Source organism: Lathamus discolor, chromosome 1 (genome assembly GCF_037157495.1).
Source record: "Lathamus discolor isolate bLatDis1 chromosome 1, bLatDis1.hap1, whole genome shotgun sequence".
NCBI classification, from domain to species: Eukaryota; Metazoa; Chordata; class Aves; order Psittaciformes; family Psittacidae; genus Lathamus; species Lathamus discolor.
In genome coordinates, this window is record NC_088884.1 from 55,249,234 (window position 1) to 55,269,323 (window position 20,090).

Consider the following 20,090-nt stretch of genomic DNA (forward strand, 5'->3'; position numbering starts at 1 on the left):
ATTGAAAGCAGATTTTATAGACATTGCATGTAATTTAATTGAATGCACAATCAAATGAAAAATACAACCACCGTTTAATCTAGTAACCATTGTTCTATAGTACCATCTGGTTATGGAAAGAAAATAACCATCTAAGTTATTTAACAACTTTTGCTTCCTGATACTGAAAAATCTTGTCTATGCATGTGGAGGGAAACCTGAAGCATTTCAAGATGTAAATATCAAATTAAACTCACTGAAGTACTTCATAAGAAGACTTTATAAAAAGTCTTGCAACATATCTTTTACACACAGAAATACAGGAAAATAAGCATGGCAAAAATATATGCATCTGTAAAAACAGCTACTTGATTGAACACTAGTTAATACTTTAATAACATTTAGGAGATTAATTCATGTTTGTCAAATTAAATCTAATATGAAATTAATTTTTCACTATATTTTACCTTTCTTTCATTCATGCAATCATTTTGGCCTTCATATTCACCCTATATAGAAAGAAAATGCTTTAATAAATGATGTAAAGACAGATCAAATTCAATAAAAGATTGCTCAGCTTGTCCTATATTTTTGATTTTACTTTCAGGTCACAACTTGAAATAAGTACTTAAATGTAAGAGATTTAATATTAAAATCACACATTTGGAATATATTATTGTTGTCACAGACAATAAACATTGATCTCTCCATAATATTGAGTAATACTATCAGAGAACTAGATTTTTAACAGTATATACGTACATCATGAAGTGGGTATGCTGCGTCATAAACATTGTTTGCTATTAATGTGCCAATACCTGAAAGAAAATAAATTAATATGGTCAACAGCTAGGCACAGGTAAACAGAAAAAAATATTACAGATTTCATTTAATGACATTACAAAGGGAACTGAGCTTGATTACTGAAACAGGCAAAATCATGTCAAGATGAGCATATGCAAACCTGACTATGGAAAAATTGTTTTCAAAGGGTCATTTCCATATAGTGCTTTTTCTTGACTGAATTGGTATTTTACAAAGACTGTTTTGACCCCTTTATCATCTTGATAGCAAAGAGGCATGTGGCCGAGGAGGAAAGCATCTGGGAAGTCCTTCTTGAAGACTGACAACGATCAGAACCATGGATCCCCACTGACACACCCCCAAAAAATGAACAAAAACCCACTTTTGTAAAGAAATTTGTGATTGAAGAAACTTTTATTTTCTATTGACTATTATTAGATCAGGTCTTACTTTCACTGAACCAAGGTACCCGGTTTCCTACCCTTACTCAAATCAACACATAAGGCCGTCCTTCTGGGTTTGAAACAACTCCTGTTTGTAGGAGCTAAATCAGTTTGTGCTCACCAAGTCAACAGTTATGCTGAAATCCTGGATGCACAAGGACAGACTGCTGAATCCTAAAGATTGCAAACAGGAAGTCTGGTGAAAGGTACAGGAAGATACAGAGACATGGCACTATTCATTGACTGCTTACTTCCAGCGCTTAAACAACTGAATCCCCAAGGTAACTACTACAGCGTGTACAGACATACGCAAGATCACTATTGGCTTTCTCTATCTACGAATCTTACAGCCATTCCGTCTTCAGTCTCTGCAGGTGAAAACAGATAAGTTCCATAAGATGACAATTAAAGCTAAGATTAGTAGTTTATTCCAGACTTTCAATGCCCAGTAAAAAGTATTGTTTTCAATTCCCAGTAAAAAGTACCTAGCTAGCTTGTCTTTAGGGATGAAAAAAATCCACAGTCAAATTACACAACCATCATTCTGAAACGTTTTAGAAAAAAACTTTGGTCAGAGATGCTAGATAGGCATTGCCAACAAATTTCTTCCTCAGTACTAAGAGAAAAAACTTACCAATACATGCATTAATAGAACTGGGAAATCTTCATGTTTGTATAATGTCAAGACTTCTACTGAAAGAATTCCATGTTTGGAAAGTTTACAGTGGTTCAGAGATTTGCTAGAAGAAAATATGCTTTCCTTGTATAATGTCATGGAAGTTGAATCAGATTCAGCCTTACACAGGTGTAAAAATCAATGAGGAAATGTTTGAAGTGTTGTTATTTTCCTCCTATTATGCTATGAATCATATGTTTTTGGAAATCAAAGACTGCTGTATTTCCAATATCACTGTCCCACTTCCTGTGCAAAATAATCAATGGATCTTAAAAAAAATCCAAACAAACAAACAAAAAAAGCTTAAAGACATCTTTTGAACCACTTATGATGACTAGTTTTAAGTCTTAAGACCAGTGAGACAGAAAACCTAAGCAACATATGAAGAACAGGACTTTTTGGGGAGAATCTCAGAAGTCCAAAATAATTAGTGAATTTATATCAAACATGACGCATAATCATGTTTTGACTATGAGACAGAAAGATGACAAGGACAGGAAGGTTGAAATATTTGCTTCATGTCAAATGGAATCTTGAGCTGACTAGAGCTTGAAGTGGATCAGCCTGTATTTTCACCTTAGTGTCAAAAAAGCATGAAAAATCACTACTAATGCTCTAATGATGGCTTTTATTACACTATAAACGAGAACAACATATTAATATAGAAAATATTTGAAGAGGCAAAAACAACCCCATTGGCAAAGTGCTCTTTCCCTTCCTACTGTGTCCTTGTAGGATGGATTGCCTCTTTCAAGCTTTCTCTCAGCCCAACAACTTACAAAGTCTTAAGAGATTCAACGGGCTCAACACATTCTCTCTGGATCCCTTGGGAAAGTGTCAACTCTGGTGGCTGTCTTTCACACCAACAGGCTTACTGTCCCTGCTGCACTTCAAGCTTCTTGTTTTATAACCCTTACAATACCTTGTCTCTAAAATCCTACACACAGAGACATCTACTTGCACAGGCTCCACAGCTCTCAAAGAAAGCATAGTCTCTCCAGTCACAAAAAGGGTTCTCTGGACATAAAGGAGCATTCCCCTCTACTGCTCCACCAGAGCCTTTGAGAAGATCAAAACATAGAAAAACACAACATAGGAAAACACCAGCTGAATAATGGTTTAGAAATTAAGAATGCCTGACATTTTCTCAACCATCTTTTCAGGTTTTTACTGAATGCTATTCTTTTCACATACATTACCCTAGGACATTGTGAGCTGCGCATAAGAGGTCAAGCTCACAAAACGACTTCCAGATAACATGCCAGACAAGGCGTACTATCATTTCTTTGCCACCAGGGAGATACATGCCATCCATCACAGTGGATGAAAGTAAAAAGGTAAAGAAGAGAGAATAAGGGCAGCTGCATGTGTTCTGAACCTCAAGAAAACAAATATTCCACATATTTCAGGGTTACCCCAAAAGTATCACTCAAAATCTTCAATACAGTCATAGTCAAGTCATATATTTCACCACGCAGTTCATGGATAATTTTTTTAAGGCAGCAGTGATAAAAATAACCTGAAAAGATGTGTTATTATTGAAATGACAAGAAAAATCTGCTTCTGGAAGAAATAATACCACATATTATAGTTGACATCTGAATTTTCAAAAGCAGATCACATAATAATCAAATCAAATTTTATAACAACTCATGAAGTGCAAGTTACGTGCCAGATCCTGCACCTGTAGAAATGAAAAGCAAGCTCCCATTACCATGTCCTATCCCAACCATGGTAGAGAAAGTTTGAATTTAGTCTTCATAAAAAGCATTTGTTTCAATCTCTATGCTTTTTTTGTGAAAATGTTCCAGCATACTTCTGTGCTCTGCTAGAAAAATAAATATTCTGTGAGATACCTAAACAATTCCTTTCAAAACAGCATGTATAATTATCTTCCCTCCTTCTTACCCATGCTGTTTCTTGACTTTGAGGATGTGCGCTTCAAAATTTCACGTACCTGTACAAAAGAACAGTGATATAACACATAAATCACCTTTTATCGTTATTTTCATCATGGCAGTAGCAAGAAAACAAAACTTTAAAGTAAGAAGCTTCTGTGGAGTTCATTTGAGTATATGTTTAAATCATCCATTTCACTCATATAAATACATGACTTGAGGCTGCAAGATAACACTTGACAACGCTATGGCAAGGCTTAATAGCAGATTACTCCCCTAATATTTGTAGCATAAATCCTGCTTTGTCACATCCTTAAAATACTATGCAAAACATAAGGAATTCAGGTAAAAAGAGAATTTTACACTGAAAAAAAATTATAATATCTGACTTTGTAAAAAAAAAAAAACATCTATCTTTCACAGTTGGAAGTATAACATCAAGACACTCATAAAGTGATCTGTGAGTATGCTGTATCTATGAAACTCAAGTCAGTACGGATGAAGATAGATAGCATGTTCTTCTTGTTGGCATTGCTTATGCAGAAGTTGGCATTGCTTATGCAAAAGGAAATCATGGCTCTCCAGCCTGCTGGATCTTAGAAACATGATACAAGGTTTCTCACCAAAGACTGCTGGAGTTGGGAACTTAGTATAGATCCAGAGGAGGTCCTTTTATGGAATAAAATCCAATTAAAGATTAGGAAGCAGGGTTTAGTAAAACCTCTGGACAATGGAATGGAGTCAGTAGCAGCGTTCTCTACAGAGCACCTCCTACTCCTAGACCACTGGGCAGCTTCAGAAGGGCATTTTTATGTACTTCTTACTGCCTGGTGTTTTGCAGGTACAGAGAAATGCATAAACTGATGAAATTAGTGAAGTATTTATCAATACTCGCTATTAAAGTAAATCCCATTCAGCACCAAAAATGAATGATATGTAACTTTCTTCTACTTACTATTCGGCTGCGGGTAGCGTTGTCGAAAAATGTGTCTTTGTCTTTAATGTTATACCTAACGCATTGAGAGAGAAAAATAATAAATTTACTTTTTCAGATGTGGTAATAAGACCTAAAGATGACATATAAGATTGTGATTTAGAATTCATTTAGAAACCACAGCAAGTAAGAAAAACAGATGTTTAAAAGAAATATAAATGAAATAGTACAGCATAATAGACTGTGCTATTTAAGGCCTAGTCATTCAGAGTTCTCCCTGGATTGCAATGATGGTGGGCATAGAAATGCAAAAATATTAACAAACGAACGTAAAATGCCTTTTGTGTAAGGAGAGCTTGTATATTGTTTACACAATATGACCTTTTAATCTTTTCCTTATAACACACCCTCCACACTCTAACATTCTAAGGTTAAGTTATTAGGTTTCAACTAGCCTAATGCAGATGTCATTACTTTTTTTCAGGTGACTAACCAGTCAGCATTTTACTTGCTTTCAAATAACCATTTCATTGGAATTATGCATTCCCTTAAATTTTAAAATCATCATATGTGGAATTAGCTTCAGTTTATTCCCCTTAATCAGTTTGACTTGTATTCAGTATTAATTAAAATTGTCAGAGAGGACAATAAATTATATGGTGGTTCATTAGATTTCTTACAAAATTTTATTTATCAGACATAAAAACAAGCAGACACCCATGGGGAGAAAAGGAGTGTTTCATGTCAAACTGGGCCCAGAAGTATTATTCTGAGTGAAAGGCCAGGTGTCAAGAATTTCTTACCTTCATATTATTAGCCAAGTTTCAATTACTATAATAAATCTACAAAGAGGAAAATTATTATCAGATTTCTACTAGCTCTTTCTTTTTTCCGTTCAAGGCAGTAATATTCTTAACCAAATAATCAGGATTTTGATGGTAAGATTTTTACAGTTTAAGTTAAAAACATAAATATTTTATTTGTTGCATTTCTGTTATTCAGCAGAAGGAACTAAAACACTGGCAGAAAGTCTCTGCAACTTAGATTTCTGCTAACCCATTGAAACTGAATTACGTGCTGATGCATGTACATTTACTTTAGATCTATTTGGCATTCAATAAATTTAATTTTATGCAGACATATGCTTTTATCACTTGGAAATATTATCCAGGAATAATCTGGCAACTTGGATATTTCCTCAGGATTTCCAGAAATACTCAATAAATTTCTGTATGTTGATTGAAATACTGGTAGAAAAAAATGACAACACCAAAATGATAAGTTATAGCTCTCTTCATTGCTCATCACAATTTAAAATACTCACAGATATAATTTCTCTCTGGAAAATGGGTAAAACAGGCTTTTCATGTTGGTATTTCCTTGTTGTGGGACCTGGGGTTGCAGAGGTTCAGTCAATTTGCACCATATTTCATTAAACTTCTTGAGTATTCCCCCTTCTTCTGTGATTTCATACATCTGAATAAATAAAATATTGTACATTAGCATGTCCAAAAATTCATTAAAAAAAAAGATAGAATTTGCTATACACATTTAAATCTGTAATTCAAATAAGCATCTTCTCTGAACATACAGTCCCATATAAAAGAAAGCACCTGAATCCATATGGGTTTCAATTCCAAAAAGTTCTTGTCCTTCACAAGCTAGTTCCAGAAGAAAACTCAGTGACAAATTGTTAATACAAGAAACATCCTTACTAACTAAATTAGGAGCTGAAAAGAGATGCCAAAAGGCAAAGCAATTATTTTGACTTTGTAACTGGGAATAGAGGGATCAGTCAATGCAAGACGGGTGTTTACTCTAACTGGTAAACCCTAACAGGCTAACTGATCAGAAATTTTCTCCTAATTGCCTATAGAATAATTCATCTTAGGATGAATTTGCAGGAAAATTGAGATCTTGTTTCTCTGATGGCAGACATATTTCATTTTGTCTTCTACACACTAAAATAATCATCCTGCCTGTGCAATCACTAGTAGACACCCACAACAACTGGTTTGTTTTCTAGCCCCCTAATCCCCTCACCCAGAGTGTCTTAATCGTATCATCCCTAACTGCATGGGCTCTACAGTCAGACTTCTCGCTTACACACACAGTACATCACCTCCACCTTGCGTCCCCTGCCTTTTCCTCCTGAAGAACCTATAGTCCTTCATCTCATCACTCCAGTCATGGGACTCATTCCACCAAGTCTCATTAAGACACTATAGCTCTGAGAATGGACCAGTGCTTCCAGTTGGTCCTGGTTGTTTCTCATACTCATATTTGAGTATGGCCCATTCTCACTCCTCAAAAATAACTGTATTTTCATACCCAGAAGTAATCATATTGACAAAATTGCTCAAAGAATACCTCTTCTCAGAATGCATTTGTCCTGAAAGATGATTTAAGACTGAACATTTAGGTAAAAAAAAAAAAAAAGTTTTTGCAACTAATTCCTCATGTTTAGAGGTGGATGAATACTTTCCACTGGAAATGCTTTGTTTATGGTTTCACTGAGTGTTTGAATAGATAAAAATAGCATCACACAAAATACCTAATACGTCTTGAAAACAATGTTTTGTCTTTCTAAACAAAAATGGAATTTTCTTTGTAGTGGTTACTGGCTGAATATTTCAGTTTGTATTGCCAAATCCCCAAAATATAAAATTTCAGTTTTTCAGAACGGATTATTATTTTATTCACAGGAAATTCCCCTTTCAACTGTCCTTAATTGCAAAAAAAAAAAAAATGTCAGACATGAACATAATTTTCCTGTCATGCTTTCTTTCTGGTAGTGCTTCCTTTCTGGTAGTGCTCTATTTCTGCAGTTGAGATCATAGAAAAATAATGTAGTCAACAAGAGCCGTCAACAATCTTCTATTTAAAATTGCCATATTGCTTTTAAGTTATAGAAAACAATTTATAATCCTAGGGTGGATTTTCAGGAAAATTGAGATCTGTTTTCCTTGATGGTAGACATATTTCAGTTTTGTCTTCCCCTACATACCAAAATAAATTAAAAGTACAAACCTAAATGCTGTTTTCATAACTCCCTAATCAATGACTGCATGTTCATTTACTCTTAGAATATTTATCATACTACTCAATAAATGTCTGCTATAAGGCAACCTCATTCAACATAAAACGTGCACAGACCTGATACATTCATTGAAATTTGTTGCTTCAAAGGAGAGGATGCTATAAATAATGTATAGTGGTTAAATGAAATAATTTGTCAATATTTTTAGATGTCTTTTACACCAAATGATTCTTTGTCATTAGGGTCTTATGATATACATTACTTTTTTTTTTCCATACAGAGGATAAAATGGAATGCGGAACTGTTCATGAATGACTAGGGCAGTCATTGAAGACTATCAGCTCCAGGACAGACCTTAGTTCAGAATAGAATGTCAATATTTAACAATTCAAATAGTGTAAAATTTGCTTCAGTATGTCTGTAAAAAGCTAGGAGTGGAAAATTCCCAAGAGGGAAGGACGGAGAAATGAGCAGGCACTAAGAATGAGCAAAGGAAATGAAGGTGGGAAGGGATAAAAGAATGAAGTTGAATATATAGGTCCATTTCTGGAAAGGGCCTAAACAGCCATTAATATGCCAGAAAGAACAGAGGTACTGTAGCTGTCCAAAACATACCAAAACATGTTCATTTTCAAAGACTGACGAAAAGTAACCAGATTTTGGTTTGTGGGTTGTTGTTTTTTGTTTTTTTTCCTGCGATGCAAACATAATACAGTAAAAGTATCCAAGACTGAATTAGCTACGGTTCTAACAGTTACAGATTGTAACACCAGGACATGTGAATAACACTGAAGATGGTGCTGGGCTATGAAAAAAAAAAAAACAAAACAATAATCCTAAATGAAAACCAAACAACCCTGTAGAAGAAAATAAAATTAGTCTGTCCTTAAAGTCTAATGACAATGCTGTGATGTAAGTGCTCAGTTGCACAATTGATCACTATCTCTACTGGAAAGCACAAGGCAATTCCATTGACTTCAATGGAAGTTCTTAGGCAATATGCTAAATCATTTCAGAGCCATGAATGTTGAGATCTGGTACTGAGAATTTACAATGCTTGCCAGCAACATTGCTGAAAGTGGACTGTAAAGATTGTAAAGAAGATAGTGAGCCAAAGTTTTAATGATATTAGGCAAGTCCGAATTCACAAAGTCGGTGGTACAACCAAAACAGACTCTTCTGGCATCCTGAGAATTTAGAGAAATCTTAAGGTAATGACCAGCTAGTATAATATCTCCAATACTGCACCTCACCTTTGAGGTGTGTTGACAAAAATCCGATTAGCTACTGCCTGCTCAGCTTTCAAAGCCTTCCCTAAAACTCACCTCTGTCATCACTCTTCTGAACACAGGCTATCAGCCAGCTGCTTCTGAGGCCTTTGAAAACCCCTTTGAAAATCTCAAATACGATTCTGTATACTAAATAATCTCAAAGTCATTAATAATGTGATAGAATAAGCCTGACGATTCATTTGCTCTGATTTAGGAATAAAGTAAGTCCATGGGTTTCTGTACATGTAACTATCAATCTGATCCCCCCTCCTCTAGTCATACAACTAGCTGATAGAAAATAGAAGACAATTACCTTTTTAGTCGGCATTTTTATTTTAAGGAGTTCCGCTTCTCGAGTAAGTACTTGCCAGGGTGCATGTATACGGACAAAACTCAATCCTTGGCTCTTATTCTAAAACATTAAATAGTGAAACAATGTATTTCAATATTATTGAACGGAATACAGTAAAAAGGTTTCATGATGTCAACTCCAAGTCAGGCAATAGTAGACAATCACAGTGAATAACCAACTGCTGTTACATCTGGGCTTAAAAGTGACTTTTTCTTTAAAAGCTGAATCTTGTAATGCTCTAAAATCAACTAATATGCTGCCTGAAGTTTAGATGTGTATGAACCATGAAGACAGAAGTCTACAATTTCAGATTTTGCAATCATGTGAACCAGAAACCCCCATGCTACTGCTTCCACACTCAGAAATTTTGTAAGTAATCTGACTTAATTCGCGAGCTTCTTCATCTCTGGGTGGACTTTGCTTTAGGCTCCCATTTTTAGTTTTGCCTGACTATGTCCTGGACACTCCATCAGATTAGTAGCTCCTCACAGGGGAACAGGCCCAACATTTAGTGCCCTAAATATCCACAGTTGGAGTAACAGCCCTAAACAAAACATTCAAATTTAACTTCTGCAGAGAGACACAAGCCTAATGTTTATGTAAATAACTGGCTATCCTGTGCAGAGGCAGATGACTACACAAAAGAGCTTCATACAGCCAGATTGCTGGGATCTGCACTGCTGAGAAGGTTCTGCCTTGGTAGCACATCCGAGCTACAAAAAGGCACTCTAAGATCTGAAAGCAGCACCCCTGACAAAACTATGAAAATTAAACACAGGCATGTTGATACAGAATTTTCCTCAATGCACAGAAGTTATATCTGTAAATTATACAGAGGAATGCATACTGTGGAAATGAATGGAATAAAATTTGGGATGGAGATTAGAAAGCGGATATGAGGACATATTTTGTGAAAGACATGGAAGTGGAGAAGGGAAAACTTTAAAGGCTTCATTAATGCTAAGATTAATGATCTTTGTGTAGCTGTGTGCATGCTGGGCTATAGTGCTAGGGCATATTGTCACTTTGCATTTTCCCTCCTATATATGCGTAAGGATCAGGACAGTCCCCTCGCTTCAGGGGAGCATGAACCTTTTTTATTCCCTCCTATATCCTCCTCATATATCCTGAAATTTAGAAGTAAGACAAGAAAACTGAAGTGAAGTGTTCAACTTGATGAGAAACATAGCTGGGTTACATGTTGGGCTTAAATACAAAACTCAACTGCCTCACCTGTGAGTAGCTGCCTATGTACAAAAAGTTGTACATGCCTAGAGAAACAATGCTAATAAACAGAGCTTGATGTCACTATAAATTATTTTCAATCAACCAGCAGCATAACTAAAAAGCTGGGAACATACGCCATACGGAAACTTAGCATCTTCTGCTGGAAACTGACTCCAAGAAAATTATCTTTCTCAAAAGCTTTAAGAAAATTTTTACACAAGAGTCACAGTCTAAATGTATGTCTAAATATAAAAGACTGTTGTAGCACATTTACCCAAAAAAGGCTCTCCTCTCCTATAGCTGTATCATATTACCTTGGCATCAGCATTTTAGAACCAGTATTTAATGTTTTCAAAGTGTATACATGCTTACAACTTCATGCAAACACCAAACACACATTTGCTGAATGCTTCATAATCCTTTCTGATTTAAAAATAAAATAATTTGTTAGATGGATATCCTACTATTCTTACTGTAATCATTTTGCTCTTATTACCCTGATAGCTGCAACATGAACTACAAAGATCACTACATCACTTTTAGCTAACATTTCTTTAGTGGACCGATGTTATTTTAAGGAGCAGAATGATCTGCAGAATGACTCTTTCATCAGTCCACTGGGGAAGTCAGCTTTAAGAGAAGGAAGTAAAAACTCACTGGGCATGAGCAGATGTTCTGGTAATCATTTGCTGGAAATACATTAATAACAGATGAGAGTTTAAATTTCAGTGTGTTAAGATCAGGAGGCTTCTTCTCAGCTTTTGGCCAAAATCAAGCATGTGTCCTCTGTCTGGGGGACTACATACCACATTGGCAAGAGAAAGGACAGTCTGATCTAATTGGTTGTTTCCAGCTCAGGCTCATATGACTACACAGATTGCAAATAAAATCAGTCAGATAATTTGAGAGAAAAGACCAGATGAAGAATATGACCTTTGTATATTTGAACAACAATATGTTGGAAAGTTGTGCTGTTCATGAATTGGTATGAGATGCAGAGGAATCAGAAACTTAAAAATCTTTAAAGCCCTAAAAATCACCCCATGATAGGAAATTGAGATCATTTTGATAAAGACTAATGCAAAGTAAATAAAGTAGAGAAAACAGGACCAGGTGATTCCTGTTGCATGGTAAACAATGAAGAACAATGGACTGCTGAATATTTATCTTGAGATTACTAGAACAACATTTCCCACATCTTGCTATGTTTTCCTTATATTAGAATTAACCAAAGAAATTTAACAAAAATTAAATCATCAATCTCATATTGTATCTCAAGGGATGAATCATCTACCTAGTTTTCTATTGAGTCACCTAAATAAAAACCTATACCACTACTCCTCTAGTAAGGCTACTTTCCCTACTTTTCAGTCCTTCACCTGCAGTAGTTCCAGTTGCATCTTTGCATGCCCTTTTTGCCATTATCATTATGATGGCTGGTGAAGATCTGTTCAACTAACTTATTCCCAGGGTGCTTATTGTATTGCAAACACATTACCAAAAGTTAGAACTTGTTTTTCTCATGGCCAGAGTGGATTTATAACTGCTTCCTGGAGACATCCACTACATGGTGTCATTTGGTTAATCTCCTGAAATTATTAAGGTGCATGTGTTTGTAAATATGGTTTAATATCTGCTCTAATGAAATGCTGTCAGTCCTCTATTTTGAATACTCACAATCACCATTGCTTATCCATTGTACTTTAGATGTATTACTAAAGCCAACATGTTGTGCTGGCTAACATTATTTTTGTCCGGCCATTCACTTTTATTTAATACAGCCATCCTTAATCAAGTCCTTTTTCACTTAGAGCTGATGTCCCACAGGACTTTATTCTTGGCCATGCATTGTTCTATATCTGTATCATTGCACTCTCTGACTATATTACTTAAATGACTAAGTACTGCTATGCAGATGACAAACAGATTTGTTGCTCTCATGATCCCTTTTTTGTCAAATCTGTCTTCCATATTTCAGAGTTCTTCCACTAAGTTTCAAGAGTAGTTTTTCAATAGGTTGGTTATGAATTATTCAAGATATACCTTGGCTTCTATTCCATTTTGTAAAGTTGAATGGGGCTTTCCCACTTCAATAGGAAAACTCAACATTGAAGTCAAATCGAAGAAAATCTGGAAGGTCTGATTTGCTTTTCAATCAGCACATGAAGAAAAATATACCACAATTTTCTTTCAGTCTATCGTGTATTCCAAGTAGTTTAAAGCAGGACTTTAACAGCTGTCTATATTGCATTTTTTTCTGTCTCATAGTGGAAATGTAGAGGCTAAATAAAATACAAATTTCTCCAAAGGAGACTTTTTCTGTCTTTCATGCCTTAACAGTAAAATACATTAGCACCTGCATTAACTGCAAGCATATCATGCAGACTTACCATCACCAGGGCCAGCAGAAAAAATTGTATGATAAATATGAAAGCTCTCATATAGATGTACTTCTATTGGCTATAATTTCACTAATGATAACTCCAAACATTATTATTTTTAACTAAAAAATTAATGTTCTGAAACAAGGCTAGACAAGCATAATAGCAAGACTAAGTAGAAAAGGTTTCTCTGCCTAAAAATTTAGACTTGTCATTTAGTTTAGGTTTATATAAAAATCAGATATCAAGTGAGAATTCTGTCATTCCAAAGTTAGTGGTATATCCGTATTTCTCACACACTTGGGCAGTCACTGTTGTCCAACCAAAACATGAAATATCTTTTAACCACTATAACACAATTATCATGCTTTTATTGGCTTCTTCCAGTTCACAGTTTCTCAATTCAAGCCCTTGCAGGAACAGGTCACAGATTAAGGAGATGTACCACGAAGCACTCTCTGTTATAGCAGGAGTTTGCAGAGGAGTCCTGTTGGTCCATAAGAGCACAACATGTAACGGATGGAATACTGCATGTCCAGACAAAGATCTCTCATAGTGCCATTATTTCTTCAGGCCAACTTGAGTCACACCTTACCTCATTCAGACAACCTCTTTGTCATGTGTCAGCCATGTCACCTCAAATTAAAGTGTTCTCAACAGTTTATTTGGACACCTTTAACATGAGCTAAAGCATATGATGCAAAAGACATTGTATTTGTCAGTCACAGTCAAGACAACAAAAAGGGCAAACCCAACAATTATACTCTGGGAGAACCTCAGACTTCCTTGTGGTTAGCGTACTGCTTCTGGCAACTCTGTAAATACAAAATTTATTACTAAATGCAACTTTTTAGTAAGCCTTTCTCATTATTTCCTTATCATGAAATCACTCATCATCCATACTATATTAAAGGAATATAGTTATATATAAAATATATATTAAAGTAATAAAGTTATTTTAAAATACTTGTCCAAACAAATAGATTTCTGCTGTGTGTATTAATACCAAGAAGAGAGAAACACTGAAGGGTAGCAAAAAGCTGAACAGAAGTAATTAACTACTGTCTAAGGAAGTCTGAGGGAACTGCTAATCTTTCTTATGATTAAAAAAAAATACCCAAAGTGGATGGAAAGGCATAAATTATAAAACCTGAAGCATGCAAACTTCCTTCTTGAAGAGACAAATCATTTGGGCCTTAAACATTTTCTCCTTCTGTGATTATTGAGTAGATAGAAAAATACCAGACACATAGAGACAGCAAGTTTCTAATGGCTTCAGTTAATATAATCAGACATCTTTTGCTGACATTGGTAATATCAGCCACACTAGGAAAGCAGCAATGAGAGAGTTTGTAGAAAGGGAAAAAAAAAGGGTCCTAGTAGCTCAGTAAAAGTAATCATCTTCCCATTTATTCCATCACCAAATGGACCAGTTCTGTCTGCAAATGCAATTGTTCAAAATTGTCTACTCTCCTAATACCAGCTCTGGAAACTGAGGCAAATAATAATGTGATGTGATAGCACAAATCAAGTGCAATATTTTGTTACCATCACAGAACTCTACGGAATGACATGGCATTGCCAGATTCAAACAGCGACTGTGAAAACTGTGTTTAGTGCCAAATGTATTGAATCTCTATCTGTACAAGGATTGGCATTTTGCTGATCTTAATGTTTTGTACCCAAGGTGCAACATCAGTTTATCACAAAGCATGGATATCAAAAGGTATGTCACTGATGTTGTAAAAAGGAAGAGCAGTCACTAGTCTGGGTGAGATAACAAGACCCAGGATATCTTGACATAGAGAGGTCAGTCCAGAACAATTCCTTACTCATGTTGTCTGTCCAAACGTAGGCAAGTAATTTAATTTTTTCTGTCACTTTCTGTCAATGAAGATAATGGAACTTCCCTCAATCAAAAGATGTTAATGAAGATATATTTGTTGCAGATTGAGATGCTCACATAATACCATGGACAAATAAGAGTGTACGGCTACAGACAGTAGCCATACTACACATCTTATCATTTTCACATTTTTCTTTAAAAACTATAGTCCTTTTACCTTTTGCCAAACTTCTCCTTTTCTATTTTCATTATTTCTCTGGGATACAGATTTACCTTACTGTATGGCTGCATAGTGCCTAGCATAACAAGATCCTCATTAATGACTGCATTATTCTCATGCAAAAGTATTCCAAATAATTAGCAGCAATCCCCAACAGCTTCAAGAAGTTGTCCATTCCTGACAACCAGTAACGCATAGCACGAGTGAAAAGATGCAAAGCACAGGCTTGTTCACTAATGACAAAAGTAAACTCCACCTAGTTCACAGAGGTAGGTTTTTAGCTGCTCAACAATATAAGAAGCAGACTCACTTAGGTCCAAATTTCAGACCTTAAGCAAAGCTGCAATAATTTACGCATTTTGACAGTTTGCCTTTCTCTTTCTTCATTTCTACCAAAAGTGGTGTTAATATCCTGTTTATTTTACTCTCTTACTCCCACCTCTGAACATAAACAGTTAAAGAACATACTAGTGTGTGTAAGCAAAGAACAGAACACCTTGGAATGAAAGATCTGGCCAAAACAGTTTCAAAGAAACTATATAACCTTAATTCTTTAGATAAAGCACTGTGGAATGAAACAGTTGACTTTGCACATCTTTTGCAATGTTTCTTCACGGAATTGCTACCTTTCCAACCAAAATTTTCCAGCACATCTATAGACAGAAAGTGTCTCTGAATAGAGGATGATACAGGAAGCCTAAAAACACAGGCGTGCTTTCACTGAATAGGATGGAAATATTTAATGGCACACAACAGAATGAAAATGAGCTGCTAGAAACTCAAGCACAAATGTAGAATAGATTGTTAAGTCTGCCAAATAACAAAATGCACAGACCTCTGCATTACTGTAGTACACAATGAAGGTGAATAACAAATATGTCAGGATTGTAACTGACTTTTAATTCTTCCTGAATGCACGTTTTGGATTTAAAAATCAGTGCATTGTCCTGGTTATTTTCCAAATATTTATCTATGGCCACTACTTAATACAGCATGGAAAATGTGACTTTCAAAGGTAAAGCAAAATTTTCCCTATTTCTTTATACTAACTTCATCAGCTTTTTTTTTTTTTTTTTTTTTTGCTACAAAAGCATATCACAATTACAGGACATCTTCTAAGACTGAAGAATACCAGAAGTAATAATAAAATGCAAAACTGAAAAAACGACACCCAAATCAGACTTCCTCAAAGAGGAAGGGAGGAGTGTTCCTACTCTACTACCTCCTATATTTTGGCAGTGTCCATGGAAAAACACGTAATCAGCTGGCCTGGCTACATTTGGTGCCAAATTAGCTAGCAAATAAGCCAATATTCTGTAAAATACATCATATAAAACTTGATTATCAATAATAAAATCAACAAACTTCTTGAGGCCAAAGAGTTAACATTATAAAGGGCAAAATGTAATTCCTCTTGAGGGAATGAGACACACTAATCTGCACAGAGATTTATACCTTAAATAATTTTCCAGACGAAGCAGCATGATCATGGATGTCAATTTTTATACCAGATAATAGGCTTGTTACCAGTAGGGGGATTAATGAAACAGAGATTGAATCCCCACTCTAGCAGACTCAGTCTCAATATCACAATAAAAAAAATGGAGAAAAAGAAAATAAAGTGTATAAGATACCAAGCTGAAAAACCGAAGAATGCCACCTTTAAATACTGCTTCATCACTCATTACTTGATCTGGAATATTAACAGTCAAGTACATAAATGGATGATTCAATTTTGTGTTGAAAGATTTTAAATTTCAATTCATTCTTAGAAAAAATATTTTGATGGGTTTACTTTTGTTTCATTTAAAAGTGTTAGCAGACAGTACAAATATATTTCATTACGAAGTATGTTCTTCTAATCATATGCTGCAAGCCTTTCCATGATAGTGACTCCCTTTGAGGTCTCTCACCACAGATCAGTAGCAGTAAAAGGAAGGTTGGCTATATTTGCAGAGGCTTGATTTGGGAGGGGATTAAGACGAAGATAATCAAAGTATTCTGGTTGGCTTGTTTGCTGGCAAGGAATTCAAAATCTCCCTGGATGGTTTACAGCCTCAGTGTAAACAGGGAGAGAAGGGAAGAAGCACTGGCAGTCACTCAGCAACATCATGTGACACATTTTGGGTAAGGCAACAGGTCCTGGGGTGGATAAATAATTGGTTGAACAATAGGAAACTGGATAGGAGGAGATCCTGCACTGCTGAAAAAAAAGTCACTGAAGGGGTTTTGCAGAGTCTGCACCTTACAGCACCATCTTAAGCAGCCTGCAAAAAGAAATAAGCAGTGAGAAGACAAACTGCGCTGATGAAGTTTTTCAGTGTAGCAAACAGATTGTGAGAAATTGTAGAAAAGCTTTATGAGAGCAGGAGCCCGAACAATGGCAAATGGCTTTCTACATGAGTAAATATAAAGCAATATCCATGGGTTAAAACTAGTTTCATATATAAGGCTCTGAATTGACCTATACCAGTCAGTAATGACATCTTGGGTTTGCAACAGAAAGTTCCTTGAATATATCAGCTCAATATCTTGTAAAAGCCAAGAAATAAAGCAAACGTTGTGTGCCATTGGTAAAGGAATAGAGACTAAGAAAAAAAACACAAAAACTATTTGAACATATTAATCTATGCTCTATCTACATCTTGAACCGAATGTGCAGTCCCTGTTGCCTCACTTCCAAAGAGATAAATTGGACCACAAATGGGTTCAGAGGAGGGCAACAAACACCATGACAGCCTTGCTATGACAGCTATATAGGAATCACTGCATAGACTGAGACCCTTCATTCTGGAAAGAGCAATCTTAACAAAGACACTGTAGAAGTCTTAAAATCATGCATGATAAGGAGACGGGGTGTGGATGGACTCCCTACAGCCTTTTTCAGAGCAAGCACTAAAGGGCCTCAGAGAAAGCTCGATTAAGCTACTGGAAGTCAGACTAAAAATAAACGAGAGGACACAGGTATTCACGCAATGGGTATTCCTTCTGTCTTGCCAAAAGACTTTGTGGGTGCAAAAACTGTATAATGTTTCAAGAAGAAACTATACCAGACTTCAGAATAGAGATCCATGGAAGCTTACCAGATACACAACTACACCAAAGGGGGGAAATTACCTGAACTGAAAGTAGCTGTCATCAGCAGAACATTAGAGCAAGAGTGTCTTAAAAGTTTGTACTGTTCTTATTTTTTCCTACACATTTTATCACTGCAACTGTTAGATACATAGTACTGCATTGAAGGACTGTCTCAAACGACAGGATTATTTTATGTTAATTATGCCGTATCTAGTTGGGATTTTAGGCCTTTCTTTCTTCCCAGTATCTGACTTCCTACTTCCTGCTATCATCTCTTATTCAATTAACTTCATAGCCAAAAAAAAAAAAAATAAAAAATACACAGCAAGCAATATAACTGCCTCACCCTTGGACAGATTATAAATTTCTACAATTTATTATTGTCACAGGGGTCACCTCAATGCCAGTTAATAAAGGGGTTGGTTAACAGCTCTCCTCTGTGGTGGAACAGAACCTGACTGATGCAGGTGATCTCACTAGGTGCTCGTACCATGACTGGGTTCCCTACCATATCATGCTCTACAACACCTCAAGGCTAGAGAGTAATGGGGACTCAAGAGCTTTCATTAGTTCATAATCTCACCATGAGCAGTTCTTCTGTCTTCAGATTATGCTACAATCTGGTGGGTAGTTTATAATAAATGATACAGATTATGATGCAATTTCTTTCCTTCTGATGTTTTAATGAGACTATCAGGCTAGGCTATCAGATGATATAATTTGGCACAGCTACACCAAGTTAACAGAGTTATTTAGATGGGCATCATTAAAGGTTGAGACCTGAAAATTGAACACACTCAAGTCTGGACTTGTACAGGTTTATTAGCAAAGAGAAAAGATCAAAGATAATTTGGAGTCTGGAAGCACTGACTGAAGGAAGAACAAATGCAGACAAAACTTAACACAAGAAAAATAATTAAAATTTATTTTTAACATTAAATAAATTTTCTGGCCTGTGAGTCTAGAGGGCCAAAATATTTCTGGCCTTCTGGACATAAGAACCAGAAATCTCCTTATCTTCATCAATCAACCAAAGGAAAGTTAATGACATTTTGTTCCAGTACTCAGGTTACTTGAGAAAAGAACACTTCTCTTCTTGCCCAGTACCAGGGAAATTGTTCTATTCTTGATGCCTGTCAACAGGAATAAGCAGGAGCAAGACTGAAGTACAGCATACTCCATGCCTGCTTTGGAAAGTAATTTCTTTTTTGAACCAAAAGATCTCAGACTGGGTGAGTCAAGATACATCAATGCTTAAAAAAATATTTGAGGGCTACAAAGACCAATGGGCTACCTGTCTATTACGTGTAATAAGAAAACATGGAATTTAACTTTAGATGGGGAAAGTGGGTGCTATAAAAGGTCAATATCAGTATACCTCCTTTTCCTACATTTTGGCACTACAAAATCACAGTACTGAGTATAACTAATAACCTTACTTATGTTGACAGTGTTATCACTTAAATTTCTCCAAAGCATGTGTTCTTCAAGGGAGTTCATCCCATCTCCAGACTACAACACTTGACTATGGTTAGTTGTAATGGTGATACATTTTTCATTATTCTTAGGTTGTATTTACAATCCTGGTGCTATTCATTTTAGGTTGTACAGCCCAGTGTGGAGAAGAGCAAAGACAGATCGCAAAAAAAGTACAATGGCATTTCTTGTACCTCTTCAGCAAAGAAGACAACTAAATTCAGGTAGGAATGTCTCTTTCTTTTTTTCTACTAAACACACATAATGCAAGGAACCAGACTGCTTTTCCAACTGCCCAGCATCAACAGGGGCATAAAAGAGCCAGACAGATTCTGGGACAAGTTCCTTGTATCCAAGGGCTTTCTAGAGGAGTATCCTGCCAGTGAAGCACAAGCATGCTTCAGATGAAGTGTGGAGGCCAAGCTGATAAGCTCTGCTGGATGCTTGCAGGCTCTGCAGATGATT

General features: G+C 35.9%; 1 protein-coding gene across 3 annotated transcripts in view; it reads right to left on the reverse strand.

Moving 5' to 3' along the window:
* Positions 1–20,090, reverse strand: part of ANO2 (anoctamin 2) — a 167,655-nt gene that overhangs the window by 123,375 nt on the left and 24,190 nt on the right. For all 3 annotated transcript variants that reach the window (XM_065665066.1, XM_065665065.1, XM_065665067.1), the window contains exons 4-9: positions 9,359–9,457; positions 6,059–6,210; positions 4,756–4,810; positions 3,811–3,859; positions 742–797; positions 447–488 (exon numbers count right to left, since the gene is read on the reverse strand). In XM_065665066.1, the coding sequence (XP_065521138.1) occupies positions 447–488; positions 742–797; positions 3,811–3,859; positions 4,756–4,810; positions 6,059–6,210; positions 9,359–9,457 (453 nt within the window). The remainder of the gene's footprint in view (positions 1–446; positions 489–741; positions 798–3,810; positions 3,860–4,755; positions 4,811–6,058; positions 6,211–9,358; positions 9,458–20,090) is intronic.